The sequence below is a fragment of the Ischnura elegans genome, chromosome 9, assembly GCF_921293095.1.
Source record: "Ischnura elegans chromosome 9, ioIscEleg1.1, whole genome shotgun sequence".
Lineage (NCBI taxonomy): Eukaryota > Metazoa > Arthropoda > Insecta > Odonata > Coenagrionidae > Ischnura > Ischnura elegans.
This window is the reverse complement of record NC_060254.1, coordinates 18424901-18448342: the sequence shown is the minus strand read 5'-3', so window position 1 is coordinate 18448342 and position 23442 is coordinate 18424901. Positions and strand designations below refer to the sequence as shown.

The following is a 23442-nucleotide window of genomic DNA, read 5'->3' as shown; positions in this document are numbered from 1 at the left end:
TTAGTTCACAAATCGTTCATCTGGTGATGAGGTACCACGTAACATGATCATCATTGGCGTGCCACGTTGAAACCAAGGTCTTACAGTATTGTGTAGAATTATAATTTTTTTGCCTGTAACTCCGTTAAGTCACGTACGAAACAACGAGCTATATGCGACGACTCTCAGCGGTGGAAGCGAGTGAAAAGTCGTACAAGTATAAAAGTTATTATTTCTCCTCAAGACTTATGTGTGAAAATCATCATCTAACTCAAGGGTCGGCAACCCGCGTTCCGCCGGTGAATTTTTTGCTGTCTTTAGAGGCTAAAGAAAACATTGTATCGCGAACCAAATATCGACACACTCATCAAAAACAAATCGTCAAAAATTGCATTGATTTATTGAACTTTTTAACTAATCAAGATTATTGCACTTTGAAAATATGTTTTATTTTATTTTATTGAAGACGTGGTAAAATGACGTGGAACATTGTGGCCCTCCGGACGATGTGAAATCAATCTTTGGCCCTTTCATTAAAAAAGGTTGAAGACCCCTGATCTACCTTTAAGTTGCATTTAAGAATTGTATCATATTTTCTAAGTTTACGGAGCATAAATGTCACTTTTCATTTCTTTTTTATGTCCCATGAGCAGGACTTTCGGATTTGGATCACGGATGCAGAACTAATTTCAAGTTTGTTTCCGTCCGAAACTTTGGAAAGACCCCACTCGCATCTCTATGCCACACCGCGTCACGTTCGACACGACTTGGGAGTAAGTAAAATTACTACGGAGTGGACAGCGATCTTCGGACGAGCGACAACTCCATTATCGCCTACGACCACCACACCGCCTTCTCCTCGTCGGCGACCTGTCTATTGTCACCAGCATCCCCTTGGGGAGCAGTTTTAAAAGCAGCGAATCCGTCCTATTCCTTTCGCCCGGCCCTTGTTTCAACCTTAAACGTGTAAAGGTGTCCCTTTACGACCATCCTAGGGAGCAAACCCTCTCCACACAGGAGAACCCTCGCCCTTCCCTCAAACGGCCGCGTAACACAAAGATCTTCTACCCCGAACCAACTTCCCGGCGATAACCTCTTTCCTCTCTCTGTATATCCCTCTCCTATCCCTCCCATCTCCCCGTGGGACCAACACTGCTTGACTCCCCTTCTCCGCGCACAACAGCAGCGTTCTGGATCGCCTCTTCCCAGGGGGCGTTGGCGAAAGAGAGCGCTGAAAAACTCCTCCACTTCGCCAAGGGCCTTTTTCTTTCTTGCCTTCTCCCGTCTTTTTCTCTCTTTCTTGTGCACCTTACCTACCTTCCCCCTTCAGCGCTTAGCGGAGGAAGCACGTCAGCGGCGACTAAACCTAAAGGAAAACATTTTCAAGTGAAGACTTAAAGGAAGTTGAAGGGTTTTAGTGCTCACTCCCCAAGCGGACTTGCACTCTGCTTCCCTTCGCTCCCTCACGGCAAACCACCGAGCCTAAATTTTATCCCTCACGGCAAAAGCCTCGCAAAGATAGCAAGCACCTTCCCCTCTCCGGTGGGGCACCCAGCGTCTTTCTCTCCCAGGAAAAGCTCCCTCCAGACGGGGGGCATTTCCGGCAGTTTCCACCGCGATCAAAAACCGGAGGTTCTCGGGGGCAAAAACTGGAGCATCTTGGGAATGAATATAAGGAGTTGGGAGGGGTGTTTAACCTCTTAAGGACCCAGGGAGTTACACATGTCCCATATTTGGAGAATTCTCTCTGATCCAACTGAATCAGTTTGTAGTCCTTATTTTAATGCGTATCGAATAATCAAGATTGTGGCTTTCAATGGCACTAACTCTTCGCGACTAGTTTTTGTTATGATTGTCGCTATATCCATGGGAAATTTCTCTAGAAATACAATTCATAAAACTAAAATATGACCTCTTCCCTTCAGACAATCTTAGGGTCACTCTTACAAAACTGTATTTAACATGAATTTTGGTGGAACGATTCTTCGCAGAATTTGCTGCCATCGTTTCCCGTTTTCCAGCGCGTTTTTTTCCTGATGTTGACAGTTTTGGCAGCATATACAGGTCAGAATATTTGAGAACCTGAGCTGATGATTTTGGCGGAAATTCCGGCGAAACTGTTGACACCAGAAATAAAAAATGCGCTGGAAACCCGAATATTAGCATCCACTATTCATTGCGGAGACCATCGCAACAGTTCCTTAGAACTTAATTTTCCCCCTTTCATTGGTATATAAAATTTTAGATATTGCTGAACATTGTATTTATGATATAAGTAGGATTTTTTTTAAATTTCACTCAAGAACACGTTTCTAAGAGAGTTAATTAGAAACATTTTATGGAAAAGAGCGTGAATAATGATCAAAATAAGTGATTATCTCCTTTTCAAGCAAATGCTGGCACTATTAAACTGATGATTTCGGGATTTACTGTGCGATACCTTTCCATTATGGAAAATGAAAGGTATAACTTTGCTAGGCTCGCTAATATATTTGGAAAAACATTACCCGGGTTTCATAACATAGTTCACCTGATGATGTAACTATATAGTGAAACCCGGGCCATACTTTTTCAAATATATTAGTGAACCTAACAAAGTTTATTCTTCCATTTTCTGTGTTAGCATTATTTTTCCCACGTTGGTCCTCAAAAACTATCACAGTTATCGCTTCGATAATAACAACTCTTGAATCATAGCACCCATTTTAGCCTGAAAACGTTATGAATAAAATTTGTGGTGGACGTAATACTTATGGTCCTCAAAGGGTAAAGACGACGACGACTTGATGGGGCGTCGGTTTCAATGGTTTATCATGGTTTTTCTATCTTATCTCTCGTGCGGAAGTGAAAGGGGTTGCAGTTATTAAAAATGATGACCGGTGACTCAAGTAGGCACTCTTAGAAAATGGAGAGCAGAGTGGAAGAGGTGCTTTAGATTACACAAAGCGCGTCTGAATACATTCAGCGATTCAGGGCAGCGAAGATCTCTCGGCCTTCCCATGGGAAGAGTTCCACTGACGCTTTCCTATCGTCGTTTTATTCGTGTTGGTGCGATGATGATGACGCACGCTGAAGAGAGGCTTGCTGGAGTCCTCAGATCGTCATTTTTATTCTCCTACTCGACTTACTAGAGTGAAAAGTAATTACGGCCACGGTTAAGTGTGTGAAAAACTTTGCTCTGAGCCCCAGTTTGCGATCTTCATGTGGTCTATGAAGCAATGGAGTCGTTCAGCAATTTGATTTTACAGTGGATTTCAAAAGAGTTCGAAAAATAGTAAGTAGTACCCGTAATTTCTTTTCAGCATATCCTTTTCATTTTAAACGGCAGGTATCCGAACAACCCACAACCTACACCAACTGAGACAGCTTGCGGGATGCTATGTGGATCTAGATGAATAAAGACCCACATTTTACCGTTTTTCGTAGCATCGACGAATCGTCGACGACTTCTGGATCATTTTGCACCTGAAATTTGAAGGCTTTAAACCTTCATATTATGTTGATAAGGTATGTAGGATAATATTAGATAGGTTTTAAGATAGGTAGGTGAAAACACATAAGTTAATGATGTCACGAACTGTTCCCGTGCAGCTCACCGCTTCTATGCTGTTCCTAGGTCTCTTCCATCCATCTGATGTGTTTTCGTTGTCATTTACGTTCTAGTGACCGATTGAATCAGTCAAAGATACTCTCTCCGAACAACTAAATCAACGAGAAATTTAATGCCATCACTACCTCTTGAAAAAGGGGCTACTTCTTTCGTATTCTTTAATTTACAGATCAGTTTAAGGAGAAAATGTCTTAATGAGGAATCCTTTTTTTTTTCGTCGGCACTTATTTTCCCTATCGTCCTCCGAATTAGTTTTATAAATTGCGATATTGACGAGGAACAATTCAATGCGACCGAGCAACTATTAGCTCACTCATCAGTAAAAATTATAAAAATAGCTCATAAATGGTTTGAATATTAATTTTAATTTTGTAGTTCGTTTATTTTGGTGGAAATAATAAATTGTTCAAATCCAAAGGTGGAAGAAAACTTCTATGATGTCTATTGTGAATAAAGAGTTATGTGTGCGCGAGTTCTGACACGTAATCCAAGTGTTACTACGTTACCACGTGTTCAAAAAGATATAGTAATTAAGTTAAAGCAATTAGATCTTTATGAAATAGCATTTGGAGGAGGCGACTGACAGCCGAGGGAGCCGAGGAGGTGCTGACATCCAGTATATTGATCGCTGTGCGTTGAAGTGCTCTCCACGGGGCACTCAAGTAGGGACCGGCTAGTCTCGGAAAATCGCCGCCATCGTCAGGATTTGAACCCGGATCAATAGGACAGCAAGACGGCACTCAACTCAGCACTCACTGCCACACAAACGCGGTACCACATTTTAGACACTTACATAGTTTGCTAAAATAAAATTACTTAGTTATATTCCACACTTTATTTCAACTGGCACGGTTCGAGTTTCTGCTTATCATACTGCCATCAGGCATGATATACAGATATTTCATGATAGCATGATATGCAGAAACCCGGAAGTGGCGGCTCGTGAGTCAAATGCTGGAAGGGGCACACTCCACCGGGGGGTCAAAATTTTTTAATATTTTGTGAGTTTTATGAGTGAGAGAACAAAGATTTTTAGTATTTTAGTGAGTTTTTAAGGCAATCTAGAGACCATTATGACTCACTAGTACACAAAACAGTCGCTAACACTAACTTGATTAACTCAACTACAACTAGGCCTATTTACATTAAAGCAATTTACACATAATAAGTGAATTCTTCACAAAAACAAGGTATTCTGCAACACTGCAACACCAAGATTATACGGCCGCCGGGTAGTGCGGCGATGTCAACTCAATAGATAAGTCGTTTTGCGCATGCTCGGGCGGCGTCCCTAGACTTCCACAAGGCATAAGCTTAGACGCGTCATAGCACCAGCAGCCCCCACCACTACCACTCTTCATATAACTGCATGTTAATGGATTGGGACGTTCTGGCGCCCCACGGCTACAAATACGAACTTCTCGCGCTATTTTTGCGTGTTATTTTCCTACATTTTCGATGCATGCGATTGAAAAAACACCTTAGTAAATAGATGTATAATTACAATTGAATGGTATTTAATTTTTTTCCTTTTTCAAATCTTTTGGGAGGGGCGAGGTCCGAGAGTCCTTGTGGGCAAGCCGCCACTGAAACCCGGGTCGTAGCAGTTGAAATAAATTGTGGAATAAAGCGAAGTATTTTTATTTTAACATGAAACAGTTCTACAAAGTAACGCTGAAGACCGTCTTACATTACATAGCTTGATTTGTGACTGCAACTGGAGTGATATGTGCCTCGTTTGATATAGAGATTTGTTCTTTATTCTAATTCTGTCAGTTGGCCAGCCGGCACAAAATTAATACTAACCCCTGACTCAGGGGATTTATTTCCTTTCAATTTTGTTACGATATTCTTATTTTTATTGACAAACCTACTTGCGCTGTCATGTATATGAAAAAATGGCTTCATGGAAAAATTTATAGCTATCGAATGGAAATTACTGCTTTTAAATTGATGTGCTGTGTTTGTTTAAGTACGATACCCTGGAATTGGGCTTATTATGTAGTTATAGCGGAGATTCCTATTATAATTTCAGGTTAGAAGAAAAAGATTGTTGGAATCCCTTCAGGGTCATTATTACAACTTTTATATCATTAAAAAAATCTTTTATTCCTACTGAAAATTATAAGTTTACCTTTTACCTTAGAATCTAAGTACTGTACTCTGTGCGGAAATTTACCATATTCATGACATAATGAAAATAAATAGGTAACTCATTCATTTTCAATGTCGATCAAAATGGACGTTACATTGAGGGGATTTTAACTCCCTGATTCGTACATCTGTCAATAATCATGTACGTAATCCTCAAAATTTTCCACTAAAAAAAGCTAAGCTTCTTTTTATTACTACATATAAGGCTATAAATAAGATAAAATAGCTACAATGTAGTTTCAATCAACAGGGAGAAAATATTTTTGACTAAAATGGATAATTACGTGATAAGCAATATGTCTATTGTGAAAAAAGACTATCTGCGCAGTCTCACGACTCTTCTCTTTAACATTTAGCGTGGACCCTCTAGAGTCTATAGAACTCTGATCAATCTATTCCCTTCTCTCGAATCTGTAGAATAAAACGCAGGCACAAGAGAAATTCGAAACTCTCCATTAATTGAAATCGGAATACCGCATGCATTTCACAATGTCGTTTTATTCGATAGCGCTTGGAATTGGCGTCGCAGACTCTCTCTCCACAGCCGGCTGAAGCAACTCGCTGATGAGAACGTGACACGCATGTTCAAAAAACAATTTTAGCCCACGCGTACCCATTTGCACGTCTGCTTGTCGGCAAACGGCCTTCCTTTCTCTGGTATTCTCAAAATCCTGAATCGAGTCCGTGACAATTTTAGCTATATCATCATATTCACCTTGGGAACAAAATTACGCCTGCCTGCCTGATTAATTTACCTGCTTTGCCTAATGGCACCCAAAAAATCTAGCCGTGTTCTTCCTCAGGGAGTAATGGTTCTTTATGACTATATCAATCGTTCATTACCCCTCTTTTGAATTTCTGCCCTCATCCACATTTGATTGGCAGGGTCTATGGTCTTTAATTTACTGCAAATCGAATGTTCATGATGGTAGCATCTGTTTTCAATTATCATTTGCCGTTATTTCTTCAATATTCATGAAAATGTTCACTCTAAATGCCGCTTTTGAGCGGGACATTGGATATTTAACGAAAAATGAATGAGGACGCCTAATTGTATCTGATATGGATAATGGGGAACTTGCATGAATTTTTTTTATTTCATAGGCGGACAGAAAATTATTTTCTGAATACAACAAAGAAAACCGCATGTAAATCTGAGTTTTCCTTCGCGAGTTATTTAATGATAAATATAACGAATTTTAAAGCGCGGGAAAAACTCCCTCACCCCCCAAGCCACTGCCGACGAAGCCTCGATGACGTCAAAGGTGCCTAAACATCACGCGAAGCTATTGTTGTGATTGTTTGAAATAGTTGCCAGCAGTGGTGAGAGCTTCGTTTGTTAGACGTGTTGATTATTTTGTATTTAAAGATAAATATCCGACGATAGAGGCTTGGAAGCCCTCGTATTTTGCATTATTTATAATATTAATATATATAATTTTATAATACCTAAATAACATCGTTGTAGGAGTCTGAGCCACGTCCATTGGAAGGGGGATACGTCAATTGTAAGTTGATGTTATCGACGGCATATCATTCATTTGAGTATGTAATTAGAACGATTTTGATGTTTACTAATGTCCGATTAGCTTTTATATACAATAACTTCATCCGTTTATTCGTAGGTACCGGAGAATTCGTCGTTTAGGACTGTCTGTGCTTGTATTATGGGGTGAATTCCAGACAATGCAACTTTTGTTCGCTGATTGGAGACATCTAGGAACATTTTTGTGCCAAAATAGCGTTATTTTCAACGTGACATCTCCCGTTAAGCTACTGCTAATAATCACAGTGCCAGTGGTTATAATGCACAAAGTTTGACAAGGTTGAAAAATATTAGAGTTATCAGTGTTCCATCGTGATTGAATTATAAAAAGTGCTATTACGCTATCGATAAATGTCTAACAGTAGTGTAAAAATTGTCAGTGGCGTGCTAATCTCCGTTGTTCACCGTAGATATGACATTTCACGATCACGCTTTTGAAATAAAAACTGTGTGTGAAGTTTGTTATTCCATTATTTCAACGAATAGTAGTGAGAAATGTCACTTGTGTGGGCTAATTTAAGGGTTTAAATCAGTGAATAAATAGTTGTTTTCATCATAACGAGTTCTTTTATTGTAAGTTGTACGTGATGAATATAAGAATGTGATAGTGACATCCAGTTTTTTATAAGAGTATTTGCCTATTTCCCACTATATTCTTATGGTATATGCTAGTATATTGTTTATGGATTTACCTATATCATTGAAATAGGTTGTAGCTTGTGTGTGTGTTGGCAGCGGAACCGATTCGCGATCTCACATGTGGATTGTGTGCATACTGTTTTGCTGTGAATTCGTACCGTAGGGCGGATAGGACTACCTTCTCCGTTAATCCGGCGTTGCCAAATTCAACAGCACAGCTTACTCTAATGTCAACAGCACAGCTTACGATCGTTATCCTCCAGTATTACAAGTTTCTTTTACAACTCGATTTGCCGCCGACGTATAGCAATAATTTGTCTTCCATGAGGGTCGTAGCATCAATTTTTGGTGTCCTAAAAAAAGGCTGGTGTCCTAACACCCCATGCCACACGCCTTTTAGGCGGCTTGCGGGGTATTATGTAGACGTAGATGAATTTCAGGTGTACTATTCGAACGAGTGGCAACGTTATCATCCATTTTTCTGATAACCAAAACACACGAAGTGAAACGCTTGTACTTCATCATCCCGATGCCGCATTATTAATATCCCAAATAATAATATAGGCACAATAGCAATAGGAAAACTTGCCCAAGAATAACAGAACAAAATAAAGTGACGATGAGCGGCTAAATACTCCCTCAAAACAAACTTTACACCATGCGCTCAGCGTATTTCCCTACTCCCTACGGTTGTTTAGGCACCTATGACGTCACGCCTGGCCTCGGCAACGCTCGGGTGTCTTCGCGCAGTGGTCGGCTCAGAGAAATTTTTCTCGATTTTAAATGCAATTTTTTTATTTCTTTTGATGTTGAATGGAGAAACAGAAGGTATTTTTGCGACCTAATGTATCCATTTGACTTATTCAAAATAGTTTTTAGAGCAATCTACGACCCATGCAAGTTCCTCATTGTGGATTACCCGTGGCACTTGATTATTTTTCCATTCATTTTTTATAGGTAAATATACTTTTGAGCTTTAGGAACATTTGATGAGTGCTTAAGTAGCGACATGCTTTTCAGTGCTATTCCTCTCAGTATTCATATCGATGTTCTGGCACCAGCCAATGTAAGCTGGTTCGCCATATTCACCTTCGGAGGAAAATAACGCCCAACTCAATTACCTCCCTTGCATAACAACACCGACAAGATGTAGTTTTGTTCTTCGTAAAGGAGAAGCGCTTCTTTATGTCCTCATTAATCGTCCGTTGCCTCTCTTTTGAGATACTCCCTCCTCCACTTGAAGCATAATCAGAACGAAAGAGAAAGGTAGAGAGAGAAAAAGACGACGACGACGCTGCTGCTGCTTGAGATATTAAAATTTCACGGAAGGAGAAAACCTGTACGAGGTGTCTTCACTTTCAAGAGTAAAATTAAGGCGGTCTTAATAGAAACTCCTCAAGATCCTATTCCAAGTTGATGAATAACTTCGGGGAAAGGGAGAGCACGCTTTTAAGAAAGGTATGAGCACATCTTTTACGGTTGTGAAAGATGTATAAATGAGTCCCATCATGGTGTATGTCACTTTCCGCCAGTTATACTGTTACAAGGAGTCATCGCGAGCAAGTTATAATACAAGCCCAAAGTCTTGCCATGAAATGTCGTGAGGTCTTCCATAATTTTACGGTGAACGTGCGTAATTACTCACCTAATGCCCTATATGCGATTAATTTCTGTTATCTCACTGTGGTTATTACCTTCCTAAGAATTTATTTTGTTTTGCCTTGCAATTCTATAAAAATAGTTAACATATTTCCCTTTCAAAATTAAAAAGACCATGAAAATTATCTACATTTTGTGATATTAGTAAAGGTCTGTATATTATGGTAATTACATGAAAGTAATTATACGTAAGTAAATTGTTAGATACAAATCAATGAAAGCATTTTTTTTTTATAAATATGTTATTAATCTGTTTTATTTTGCGTTTACTTAGATTTAGTTTCACCTGCAGAACCGTTGAAGAAATGTTTAGCTTTTCAATGTTTCATGGCTCTATTCGCAAATTTGTCTGGCGCTTGAAAATCACTTTCAATGTTTAAAACGGAATATAATTCCTCCGAATTTATCCGGTCATTCATATTTTTTGGTAAATAATCCTATCCGAATAAAATCAAATATTTTCTTCACTTTCATTTCCTTTAGTTTTTAAATCTTTTTGTTCCATTCTTCTTTCAATTTCGGGGGAATATGGGCAGCCAAAAGTTTTTCACCCCAACACCGTTATCCACCACCGAATGAATTTGAGCCAATTATATAATTTGAATACCCTTTCATGCCAAAAAGCTTCCGGGTGCCCCCTTAATCCTATAATCTTAGGTACTCCAGGTGAAAGCCATGGACGTTATCATTTCTTTCTCTCGTGGCGGACAACAAAAGAAATTCTACCGGGGCTCAGGAACTGGATTCCATGGCTTTTAAGCGGGCGGCAACTTTCTCGTCCTTCCCATTTCGAAATCCCGAGATTTTCTGAATCAACAATGGCGGCGGCCCGGGAAGTCAAAATAACATTATTCCGATTACGAGCGAATTCTCCTCCAAAATGGATTGTCTTAATGCCAGCCCAAGGTTCAGCGAAATACTCTCTTTATGGGAGACAATCCAATTACTACGATGTAAATCCGTTGAAAGCGTCCCCAAAATACTAGTCAACCAAATTGTCAATCTCTATTTAAAGAATGTATCGCCAAAATTTTTATTTTATTTGCTAAATTTTAATGAAATTAATTTTACAGTTATGCGAGTGTATAAGGGGAGGGCAGCTTAAATATACATATTATTTCTTTAACTATAGATTATATTACTGTTTTATTTCTTAGTTCAAATTGTCCTCTGTCTTCATTATTCTTTCACTTCCGCATGCAAGGAACGGTTTACTTTAAGGCGAAAGGTGATTGCTCCTTAAACTATTTTTAAACCTGTAGCGAGCTGGGCTAAATTATTGGCGTGAAACCTTCGCTAACACGTATATCAGAGACATATTGTTTCTTGTATAACTAATTAGAATAATATCAAAATTGAAACTTTTAGATGGATAGATTCTCTAAATATAGGAGAACATTTAATTTTTGGTCTCATGCAAACTTTGAAACCAATGATAAAAGGATGAATTCATTTATGTATTGAAAAATTGCTGCCGGTTTTATAATGTCTGATAGTATCAACTGTAACTTCATACAGCCGTAATCAAAAATTGAGCATATTTCAAACTTACAACAAAGAAAAGTAGATCGGAATAACTTCTAGAGAAATTCATTACTTCGAATGGATAAAATTTTTAGTTTTAATACTATGGAAAATTTTAACTATAAATTATATAACTGATCCTTAGAATGAGGAAAGCACCCCACGAAGGAGCGCCTCATCAGCGTAGAGAGAAGAGGGGCGGTGGGGTGGAATTAGCGTGCACTCTCGGTCTTCCTAGCATCGGGGCTTTTTTTGAGGCTCTTTTTTTCACTGTGGATTTTTCACATAATTTGTGAATTGCGGGTGACTCCCGTAAAAGTTATCACCGTGACTAGTCCTGGTATACTTCAATCGATTTTTTAATGTCGTTCCAAAGAGAAAACGGGCGAGCTAATATATTTATGCTGTTTGAGTTTCCAGTCATTGTCATTTTGTTTCAGTGTATCGCTAATGACACTGTCCTGCATTCTTCCTATTTTTCAAGTTCTGCTGATGGTAACCAACGTATTTTTGTGCGTTGAATCCAAAACTGGTCATGGTTTTTTTTTATCACGTCAGAATTATTTTGCAAATTGTAATCTGTTGTGCACTTTATGTGTCGTCTATGGAAGGAAATGAAAAATATTAAACTTATAATAATATGTGCGTATTTCTTGTTTCAATTCAAAGAAAAATAAATAATTAATTTTTTCTTCAAGTTTTTAACTGGCTTCAAATTTTTAAATAAATTTATCCATATTTCTTCCATTCGAGGATAGAGATGGACAGCAGCAACCAGGCATAAGCACGCTTTCATTCGTACACTAATCTGACACTGATTTTACCTAAACTTACAGTAAGAAGGTACTTATAATGGTTCAATAATTGTAAAGCCTTGAGGTAGGTGTCCACCAGTGATCAAATCTCGAGTCTTGTTCAAGAGACTAAGAGAGAGACTGGTGTCCATAAATATCGAGAAGTATGTCAGAGCTTTGTCCATTAGGGCGGATCGGAAAAATCGATTTTTTTCAAATCCATCTGGCCCAGTGAAAAAAAGTTGTGGGACCGATCTAAAATAAGGCCTGAAAATTTTGAGAACTGTCGGTGAACCCCTGACACTCGCTCAAATTCAATTTAGGGGGGGTCAAAATTCTAAAAATATAATATTTTATGGTCATTCCCTATAGATTTTGACGAGTTACTGTCAGGACATCACATTTTTAGAATTTTGACCCTTCCCCCAAATTGTATTTGAGCGAGGGCCAGGGTTTCACCTAGAGGTCTCAAATTTTTCGGGCCTTATTTTTGATCGGTCCCACAACTTTTTTTCAGTGGGCCAGATGGATTTGAAAAAAATCGATTTTTCCGATACGCCCTCGTGTCCATTAGAGACTAGTTTAAGTCTCTGAGACTCATGTCTCGGAGATTTCTCCCAACTGGAAAAAAATTTAAAGTCTCCGAGAATGGTCTTACTCCCATTTCCGTGCATTCGTGACTCCACTCTCGAGACTAAAACCTGCATCACGCGAACATTTATTCCGTCCCTTTCGATGAAGAGTTCCAGCGATCGCCCCAATGATGGCGGAAAAAAATTAACGTTTCAAGCGATCATTTTCCGCGATGGCTCGAGGGATGAAAATCCCATCCCTCATTCCATCACTCGACACGTCCTTTTTTCTACCGCTGAAACCATCGCTGGTACGGTAACGTCCTTCAGTCACTCAATACGCACGGCCATAAACAGAAAGTGTAACGCCTCGCTTGGCTATCATTTGCATGAGTTGTAAATACGGAAAGTGACAGAATAAGCGAGGGAAGGTGGAAATGACCGCTTCACTCAGAAATTGATCGGTGGAGTGATCACTCTTTCGGATCCTGAAAACCTATCGCTGGAGCTGTAATTCTGAGGGACGGAAAAGACGATCTTGCGATTCAGGCTGAAATATTTTTAGTCCCAAGTGGACTTGTAGCGTTATTATAGTCCTCGATTTCAACGTTTTTTTTTGCTAATTTATTTACATTCTCAAAATAAGCATTAAAATGAAAAAGGATCATAAATGAATGATGCGTACCGTTGAGTATGTGTATGAAGACGGTTGCAGCCGCCAGAGTGCCAATAGAGCAGGTGTAATTTCCTCCGTCTTCCCTTGTCACAGCTTCTATCCTCAATGTGAGGGCCACATTCTTTCCGCCTTGACTCACTCTTATCCTGTGAAAATAGAAAAAAATAGTCGTTTTAGGATTGAAGACGATTTATGTAACACATCCAACTAGTGCAACTGAAAATGTTAAGGTAACTCATGGTTATCGTATGCAGCGGTCAATATTTTACTGTCTCAGCTTCAACTCTGCGTTAAGTGATGCCAGCGGATTTTTGTAGCAGAGAATGTGCCGATTAGGGGCTTTTAGAGCAAATATTTCACTCTTTCTCCATCTCTTCTGTTAACTGATGAAATAATTCATTTGATCTATCTCCAATATCTCAAATCCCGAGTAAAACGCGCCACCAATGCTATGATTATTCATCAATTTTTCGACAGTTTTATGTCATTATTATTGCTCGGTAATGATCAGGGGCGGATCCACGATTTATTTTGGGGGGGCTCACGGGTCGGATAGGCTATCGGTCTTCTCATACTTGAGATTAAAGACAAGATACCACAATTACTGTGCGAAATATTCTCTTTGTTTCATCACGAAAGTTATAAATGCGAAATTAAAGAATTGAGGATCCGTAATACACAAAACAATACGAACGTAATGAATACATTAAATTATATTTTGTCTATTTTTAACCGTCTGAAGAGGCCCGTGCCCCCGTGTCCCCCGCCGAAATCCACCTATGGTAATGATTCTATTTTCAAGCTTGTGAGCTTCGAAAAATGCATAGGGCTGTTCATTATGTCCTTCCGGATATCGGAATTTGTGGAATAACTAGGAAATGGAAGTTGTAGTTGACATTACAACAGAAAAAAAATGAGGGAGCATGTGGTATTCATGTCGCCCGTGAAATTATAGCATAAATTTAAAAAAATACGCATTTTTCTGTTTAATTCCCTGTCCTTGCAATGCTTCGCAAGAGCGCCTGTTCGCGCTGTTATCTAGTGAACGATCGTTGCAGAGGTGACAATGTGGCGGACAAGTTTTGATGCAGTGGGGAGTATAGGGAGGTTCACCTTTATGTAAGGTAATAAGAATAATGGAGTCTAGTGCTCACCCCACGCCCCTGCCGCTAGTGGTGTGGGTGATGGCCGAGTCTCCGTGCCTCCACAGCACCCGGGCGGCCGCACCCTTGAGTGCGAAGAATCCCCTCCGTGGCGGCCCTTTCGGCGGCCTGGGCGTAGTCGTGGTGAGGTTGGCACCCTCCTCCACGTCCGGCAGGCCGTCCCGCTCCTCCAGTTGAGTGGCAAGACACGTGAACTCCACCTCGCTGCCAACCTTGAAGTATCGCTCGTGCACCTCGTGACGATTCTCGTCCACTATCCGTATGTGGGGCGCTGCAAGAGGGCGAAATCAAGACGAATATAACATACGACCATGACTCACTAATTATTTAATTCAACCTGATGGTTGGTTTGTATGGATGAGGGTAGAGCTCAAACTAAATTCACCACAGGAGTGTGAATTTCACCCAATGAGAGTAGTGGGGTTTTCATTCCTCTGTCCAACTTACACTATGAGGATTTTTTGGGGGTATATGAAGGCTATAAAAGTATGGTTATCAAGTCATAAAAATATGCACATTAATATCATAGCACGTATTTCATTTAAAAATTTTAACGTGAACCCTTACTTTTCAAACTTCATGTGGTATAAAATTTACTTTGAATGACAATGAGAATGAGGGCTCAGGGGAGCCTTGCTAGGTTACAACACACCGGGGCCGGGATCCAGCAATCGAGCTGATACGCCCGATCACCCGGGGAGGGGGAGGACAGGAAGGAAAAAGGAAAGAGGCGCCGCCGCGATAGGAGCCTGACGACGCCTCTGGGGTTGGGAAAAGGTTGGAAGGGATGGGACGGGGTAAAACACCCCAACGCTATAGAAGCGAAGAGGGCCCAACTAAATAGCGAAACCAGGCGAAGCCATTACTGTGCCAGAGATTTTAGAGGATGATTCTATGAGGAAAAATAATCCAACGATCAAATCGCTAGATACTTTTAATATCGCTAGAGAACTTTTGGCATTACAACTTTCAATGACAATGGGACGTTTAAATACCTTCAGGGGAAGGCAGTTACGAGTTAGCTAACTTTTGCTGATAAATGGGAGGGTGGTAGCTTTGGGGGGCCAATGAACTCAAATGTAATTAACAGATTCGCTCTTTTAGGACTAATTTGTAACCGTCTGCTGTCTGTCCCTATGGGTCGTATTCCAGAAATTGACTCAAACATGAATCCTCTATCTATCTCGGTGGCTCAGATCTCAAACTAGTTGAGTTTTAGCTAAAGCTGTCATTCTGGAAACTAAATTCAACTGAGCTCACCTAAGCTAAATTAATTTTGGTGACTTGAAGCAGTAAAATTACAAAATTAAACTCTTTTCATTCATAGTCTCCTGCACAGCAAAAAGTAGTATTACTGGGGAATAATTTCACGCTTGGAAGTATTTTTATAAGAGATTTGTCTCTTCTATAACGAGAAGCGACTGCGGCGGATATCATAGAAATTGTCAACTTAGTGAGAGTTTACACTCACGTTGTTGACTGTTGAGTTTAGCTTGAGCCTTCTTTGGAACACGAGTGAGGTCTCATAATACCAACGTGGCAACCATGGAAAGTTTGATACATGATGAAGGCTTGAGTAACGATCTGGTGTATCATATCCCCGAGAATTCGGCAGAGTAAAGGTGTCACTTCAAGGTAATAGGGAGAAAACTAGACTTTTTTAAACGGATTTAGCTATAGGCGTATTAATGTTAGCTGTGCAATTCCAGGTCCGAATTATTGGATAGCTAAAAATAATACTCATCATTTCAATTGATGCTTGAATTTTAGCTTCTTCTAATCTTTCTCCAAGCCGTTATCTTCGACATCCATGAAAAACGTTTTGCTACACTGATACATACTGGTGAAAATATTTTGTATAATGCCTTTAAAACAATAAACAGTTCGTACTTCAATCCAAAAAAATAATGATCAAATATATTTAAATATTATATCCATTAATTTTTGCTGGCAATTTTATTATTCCCACTCGTCAAATTGATGCCTTTTCTACGCTACAAATTTACGATAAACGAAAAAGCCGAAGCATTAGTGATACAGCGATTTTGTTCAATCGCTAAATACTCATCAAACCTAATTGGTGGCATATGCTTTAAAAAGTATTGACATTTCATTACGGAGAAAATATTTATCTTCTGCCCAAAACGTGGTGATTAACTAAAATGGAGAATCACGGACATCATAAAGGTCGCTATTCACGGCTTTCAGGAGCCTTCGTTGCTTTCGCTCTTCCTTAAAATAGTCTGAGCTGCCTGCTCTAAGGGAATGAATTAATTTTTTTTTCATTAAATTTCGCATAACCTCTTCATAACTTCTTAATAAGCCGCCCATCATGCAGCGTAGTTCTACCCTTCTAATATTCTCCGTCGATCTTCATCTGCTAGCATATTCGCCTCTTTGTCATTTTTACTCCAAGGAAAAAGTCTGAGCCGGCAAATATAAGGTGGCCTCTCATGACGGATTTCTCGACCTCCCAAAGACCGTGTGCTCAAAAGATTCCGTCCTTCATGGCCTGCTGTTAATATGGCTGGCATGATAGAGTTTACGCTTAAAAGATAACTAAGAGGAAAATAATTTTTTTGGCCTAATACCAAGAGTATAAGAATATCTTATTGTGATCGAGGCTAAAATTTTTATTTGTGAAGAAAAACGTGGTGGTATCTTAACTTTTGTTTTCGACATGAAGGAAATGGTGTTCAAGAACATCATAACACCATTTATTTGCTTTATTCCTTCCAATAGAAAAACGTAATGAATAATTCAGTAAATGATATAATAAGATATTTGCTAATTGTGTATAAGCTATTTGGGGTGTAGAAAACCGGCGATGGATATATCACCTAAATTGATCCGTTTATAGTACATGTGTGATAATATTTTTCTATATTTTAGCGTTTTCGTGCATAAAAATATTTTGATTTTCCTAATTTGGGTTTTGACTAAATCATACGTATGCGTTATGAGGTGTTAAATACATGTATTATTCCCTCCGGATTCTTTAGTCGCTTCATAGTTATTATAAACTGAAAATTTCATGCATTAAAGATTTAAGACTAAAAATTTCACCCATTATAATGATTACCTACAGGTTGGGTGAGTTGCTGATTGAATTTGAAGACATGAATGTTAATTAGTCTGATTAGTTTGCAATTAAGAATACTAGCAATTAACTACTTAAAGATATCTTGTTTCACAATTTTAAAATTTTTAATTCACTGTTTATTTCCCAAATTTTTATAATAAAATAATTGACTAGTGACTGATAATTTAAGGATAAAAGTTGCGTTTAATCCCTATTAAAATCTTAAAAAAGAGTACTTTTAAATACTCGAGCCCTCTCTAGCTATTCATAGCCTTCAAAATGGGAACTCCCATTTTGTCGTACTTAGATTCTGATTTTTTTTCACACAATTAATGATGCATTTATTCATTTGCTGATTCATTCTCATAGTAACATTTATCAGTATCACTGCACGCTAAATCAAAGACGCAGTAATTATTTTTATCATGTTTATCGAGTGATAATATGTTAATATTCCAAATTCTTTGACGCTGAATATTTGGCATGGACTAAATTAGTCATTACGTTTTTCAAATGGAAGGAAAAGAGACCGATTTTATAGGTTTATATGCAATTATACCACAGAGTAGATAATCAAATATATGAAGGCTAGAGGACGGTAAAAGCGATAATCGCTTGATGCTCATTTGGCCATATTCTATAAAGTTAATTATGGTCGCTTAGCAGTAAACGGTACAGTTTACTTTCGTTTATGATTCTGGAGCAAGTAATGGGTGATTCGTTGCCGTATATGTACTAAGGCCGGACGCGTTTACGTAAATTGATTCGTTGCCGGTAATTGAAGACGTAATTTTACTCGAGATATGCTAGCCTTAATTATGACTGGAGTGATAGTTAATTATGATTAGTAAAGTGAAAAGATTCTTCAATTACATCGTACTGAGCGGCTCCCAGTTAATTATTTTCCTGGTGTAACCCCAGATAACCAGGCATGGAAATGTAGTGGGAAACTTAAATCAGACAAGGTTCAGGCCAGGAAATATCACTCTACGGTATAGTATAAATACTTGTTAATTGCGGCAATCAAGTCTGAACTATTTCATATTTCACACACATTTTACTTACTTTCAGGGTGCCCGCCAGTCGACATTTCCATTAAAATATTAAATACTGGATCATCATAGATTCCCTGTATATCCTTACTCTGTTACTATAAAATTGAACTTACCTGTCACTTTGAGGTACACTTTTCTCACTCGGATGGGATGTGTCGCCACCTGGCACTCGTAGAGTCCTTCGTCTCGTTTGTTGGCGTACAAAATCTGAAGTCGCCAATTGTTGGGATACCGATATGCTAGAGAGAAACGCGAATCACTGCTGTACGTTTGCCGTCCGACCGTCAGCAAGTGAATCGCATCACCTTTCCTGTGTAGCCACGTAACCTGGGAACGAGAAGAAACAATGTTTTAGTAATTTCCAATCGTTTCACTATTAAAAATACGGGTGTCTTGATAAATGTTCCACAAGTTGCGTCCCGGGTTAGTTTTTGTACCTTTGTTCGACGTTTTGAGAGTCAAAAATCCATTTTTGTCCTTGCGGAAGCTGGTTTTTGTGCAAATAAATGCACGGAAACCATGAGATACCTAAGAAAAATAAAAACTAATGGTCGGCGAAAAGTCGAAAAAAAGACAAAATCCAACCCGGGAAGCTACCGGAGAGACCCATTGAGATTTCAATTCAATTCTTCAACTGTTTATATAGATAACATGTTCATTGCTGTTGTTTCTACTTCTTATTTACTTGATTTTATATTAACGAAAGCTCAATACTTGAATCGGTAGGAAGCTCATGTCCATAAAATCTACTGACCTTTATCAGTATAATGCACCGAAAAAGCTTGAATTCTCTCAGCTTGAATTTTTTCAGCTAAAGGTACTGAGCCTGAATATGTCGATAATAATTTTAGTAACAATAAACATTATCGACTATTTTTTTAACTTAAGTACATTCTCTCTAGAGTTTTGGTTAGTTTAAATAATAGACATCTTTACCACAAAACGATGTCACCGTGTCAGAAAATTTGTTCACCACCATCAGGGCTAACTGTTTTTTTTACAAAACTCATTAAATCTGTGAATAAATTATCATTGGAATTCGTTTGGGATGAAGCATTTTCTATTTTGCATTTTTATTTCGATTATTTTTCATAGAGAAATTATGTTATTAAAATATATGTGTAATTATGAAAATACCACATTTCAGGCTACGAATGCATTAATTGAAGTTTATTTGTAGGAGAGAAGAAATAATGGTGCTTTTTCAAAGGAATATCAGATACAGTTATTATTATCTCCATATTTCTATTTTTCGTCAATTTTTCATTTCAAGCCATTTTATACTGATTATAATTTGAGTACATTGAGAATTCTATAATTGTTCGTTAATTGCTCTATGTACTTCTTTCAATCCTCATTTGAATATGATTATAGAAATGTGTTAGAGAATACGCTGCATTTGGAGCCATCACTTCAATTTAATTTCAATTTAACTACCTTCTTCATTTTTGCTCTTCACCTATGACTGATACGGATAAATGATTTAACTGATTTCAACTTCGTTTCATATGTACTCATCGCCATCAATACCTTAAATCAAATTCTTTCACTGTAAATATTAATCACAAAGCCAGAACTACAGTCTTAAGTAAATGATGATAAATTTATATCACTACAGCAACAAATGTGAGGTGAATGCGCACCAGGTTTTTGGTTCAGAGTATGCAGTCTTTTACCTGTGAAACATAACTGTGGGACTGTGGGTTTCGCTGTTTATTTTCGTATTTTCATTTCGAATGAAATCGTGGGTTCCTATATTAATTTTAAAATTTATTTGAAAATAAAATATACAAACTTACCTTAGTCGGTAGGACGCCTTAATAATTGTTTAAATATTCTATTGTAATTTGAATCACTCTCTCGGTAAATGTTCGTTTTTCAGGTCACTTCAATGTGATACTTGTACAAATTAAATAATTCATAAAACACCATTTACATGAAATATATGTGTTCTTATGACCATTAGTCTTTAGTTCTTTGCCAAGCTTTAATATTTGTCGCACTATCTTTAAAAATTGATCTAACTACATGGAAAAGCGTAAAAGATACGCATTATTTATGTTTTTTTTTCTTTTCGGGCGAATTTTTATAATCCATGTTGATGTAGGAACTCGAATTTGTTTTTACGGATATACTAGTTTTAGTACAACACAAATTAAATTTATTTGCAAGAGTACTGGTATTATTGTGCATTTTTAATGAATTAGCTTGCATAATCATTTGGATCTCTATGAATAATTTGCGTATTATTTGCAGGCTTACGTGAGTCGCTCTCTTTGCTTGTTTCAGAACAAGAGTGGCCTCATTTGATTGTTTTTTTAATAAGAATACTTGAAAGATAACACATCGGTACGAGCGATTCTCTTTAATTTGTATTAAAATAAAGCACCTACATTATTAATTTTTACGACATCCATGATTTAGTAGGATAATTATTTAACTGAATGCTTCTCCGTTTTCCTATATCTCTCTCACCACCAATGGGACCATTCGTGTTCATAAAATCTAATTCAGTCTCTCTTTCATATCCTCTCCCTAATCTCATTCCTTCACCACTCTCTCCCTGCGTGTAATTCATAAATATTTTGTGAGCTGGTAAACAACATCGTTTAACCTATTTGTCCAATTTTAATACGAAACTCGTTGCAATACATTCATTATTCACATAATACGGTCCGAGCGTTTTTTGATATCGATATGCGTTAAATTGAATCGCGAAACGAAAATGTTGAATGCTTATTTTTAACGCAATTGCCTAGTGCAATGTTTTTGCGATTAATATATTTTTATAGAGACATTTTTACTACACCGCCGAATGTAGCACACATTGGCCTTTGAAATCGGCATTTTCAACAAATTTAACAATTTCACGTGTACGAAAAACAATGACTTATATAGAAGCAACCTACTAAGGCAAGACTGTAACCCGCGACCTCTTGTTCGGCAGGCGACGTCTTCACCCCGCCTTCAAATAATTTACTGAATTTATCATTATTATTAAAGTTTATTTGCAAGAGAGCAGGTATTTTTGCGTATTTTTAATGAAATATTAATTTATAGCTTACATAAGCATTTGGATCTTCATAAATAATTTACTTATGAACCTCTGCAAGTTTACGTAATACCCAGTACATCGATAATCTAGAACTGGCAGCTCATGATTTTAAATGTTTCCCAGTCAAATAAAACTCGTATTAATTCTCCCTTCCTTTCTCTCTGCGATTTTTTTTTGCAAATTCTCGGCTGCGAACTGGCGTTACAGACTAATCAACATTCTTTTGGCCAACTGAAACCATTTCTCGGCCCAAACACATTCCTCCCGCATTCCATATCACAGTGATTTTCCGCGAAACCTGATCACAGACTGCCGACTATGCGATGGTGCTCGCCGTGGTCACCATGTGTACTGAATCGCGAATTTTGGTCGGGTGGAATCGCAGGCCACATCATGCGCTCGCGTCAACAGCTGCAAGCCTCTCTCGGACCTTTTGATCAGCTGCGCCTCATGATCAAATCAAAACATCCAATCCTGTGTTTTGAATTTCGATGCCTTTTCATTAGCGAATTCATGAATTGTGAGCATAAAAAAGGCATTGTTGGCGAATCACTGACATGAATGTCACGCAGCTGTGAGTATTAACATTTTTTTCATCCGATTTATTTTTTTCTTGAAATTTTTCATGAAACGCGAACTTGAATTGTAGATACCTTTACGTCATTGAGAATGTTCAGTCACCAACGGTTCACGATGCGTGGAATAAAAATGGTATAAAATTACCATTACCGCAAAAAAAATGGTGATTGCAAATGATCACTGACGCAATTATGGCAATCGAATGGTGCACAATGCGATATCTCCTTATTGAAGGCTAATTCAATGATTGATTAAGAGGGTATCGTGGTTTAATAGTTATATTTGGCTTTTAAAGAAAAAGAGGTACCTATTTGTTTCGGGATCCATATTGTAAATATAATTTCAATTTTTGATAAAGCAATTCGTGAATGGAATTTATAACGCAATTTTTCTTACCTATATTACTGATAAATAGGTATTTCATTCTATTAGTAAGTACTGCTATTGTTATCTCTCAAGTATTTTATCACCATCGGTCTCCATATTCAGCCCTTCCCAATCGCCTGTCCAACTGCAGTCATGCCGGCAAAATTGTACAGGTTCGCTTTGAAACGGGTGTATCCTCAATAATAATTAGAAGACGGTAAAAGTATTTATATCCAAATAAATGGGCGAATTTTCTCTCCAATGGCAGTTGTATTGACGCATAAATGCGAGATTTATGTTGTTATTAACTTTCATTGTTTTAACGTGATTCCATACGTAGTGGTGTTAGCTGTACATAACTATAGCTATACAAGTAGGAACATTCATTCATTTATGCAACACATAGAGAAACAGATTCACCTAGTTGACCGTTAATATTGTTTTATGTACTATACTAGTCGATTGAATAGGTGCAATATTAGCCGACACTGTAAATTTCTTCCCGCATATTAAGCATGGCTATTTTTTTTATTTTTTACGGGAGCGAATTATTTACGTACATTGTAAAATGTCTTCTAAATTTCAAAATGACTGTCGTTGAGTATCCTATTTAACTCCCGAAATTATGTGTCTTATTTTCAGTTGGTGCTATTTAAGCCTCAATTTATTGTTCGGATTGACCGGGTGGTGTTTAATCGTCATCATGCTTAAGACTGGCTCCATGCATCTCTCCACTCAATTTTCCTATCGGCTATTCTTTTAACGCCTGCATAATTCCTATCCGATCACCTGCTCTGTACATTTCATCCCCGCAGTTCTTCCCTTCCACCTGTCCTTCAACGATAATTTTCATCAGATCATCGTGCACCATGATGCGGTAGATTAAATTTCTCCGTTTTCTCCTCAAGGTTTTCAAAGGACCCCTCTTGATTTGATGCTTTTTCGGAAAAGAGACTACGTGTAGAGTTCACGGAATCGCCACCGGGTCA

At 38.1% G+C, this 23442-nt stretch overlaps 1 protein-coding gene across 1 annotated transcript in view; it reads right to left on the bottom strand.

The window, feature by feature from the left end:
* Positions 1-23442, bottom strand: part of LOC124165819 — a 316986-nt gene that overhangs the window by 9782 nt on the left and 283762 nt on the right. The window contains exons 4-6 of the mRNA XM_046543344.1: positions 18567-18780; positions 14308-14587; positions 13163-13299 (exon numbers count right to left, since the gene is read on the bottom strand). Coding sequence (XP_046399300.1) covers positions 13163-13299; positions 14308-14587; positions 18567-18780 — 631 coding nt within the window. The remainder of the gene's footprint in view (positions 1-13162; positions 13300-14307; positions 14588-18566; positions 18781-23442) is intronic.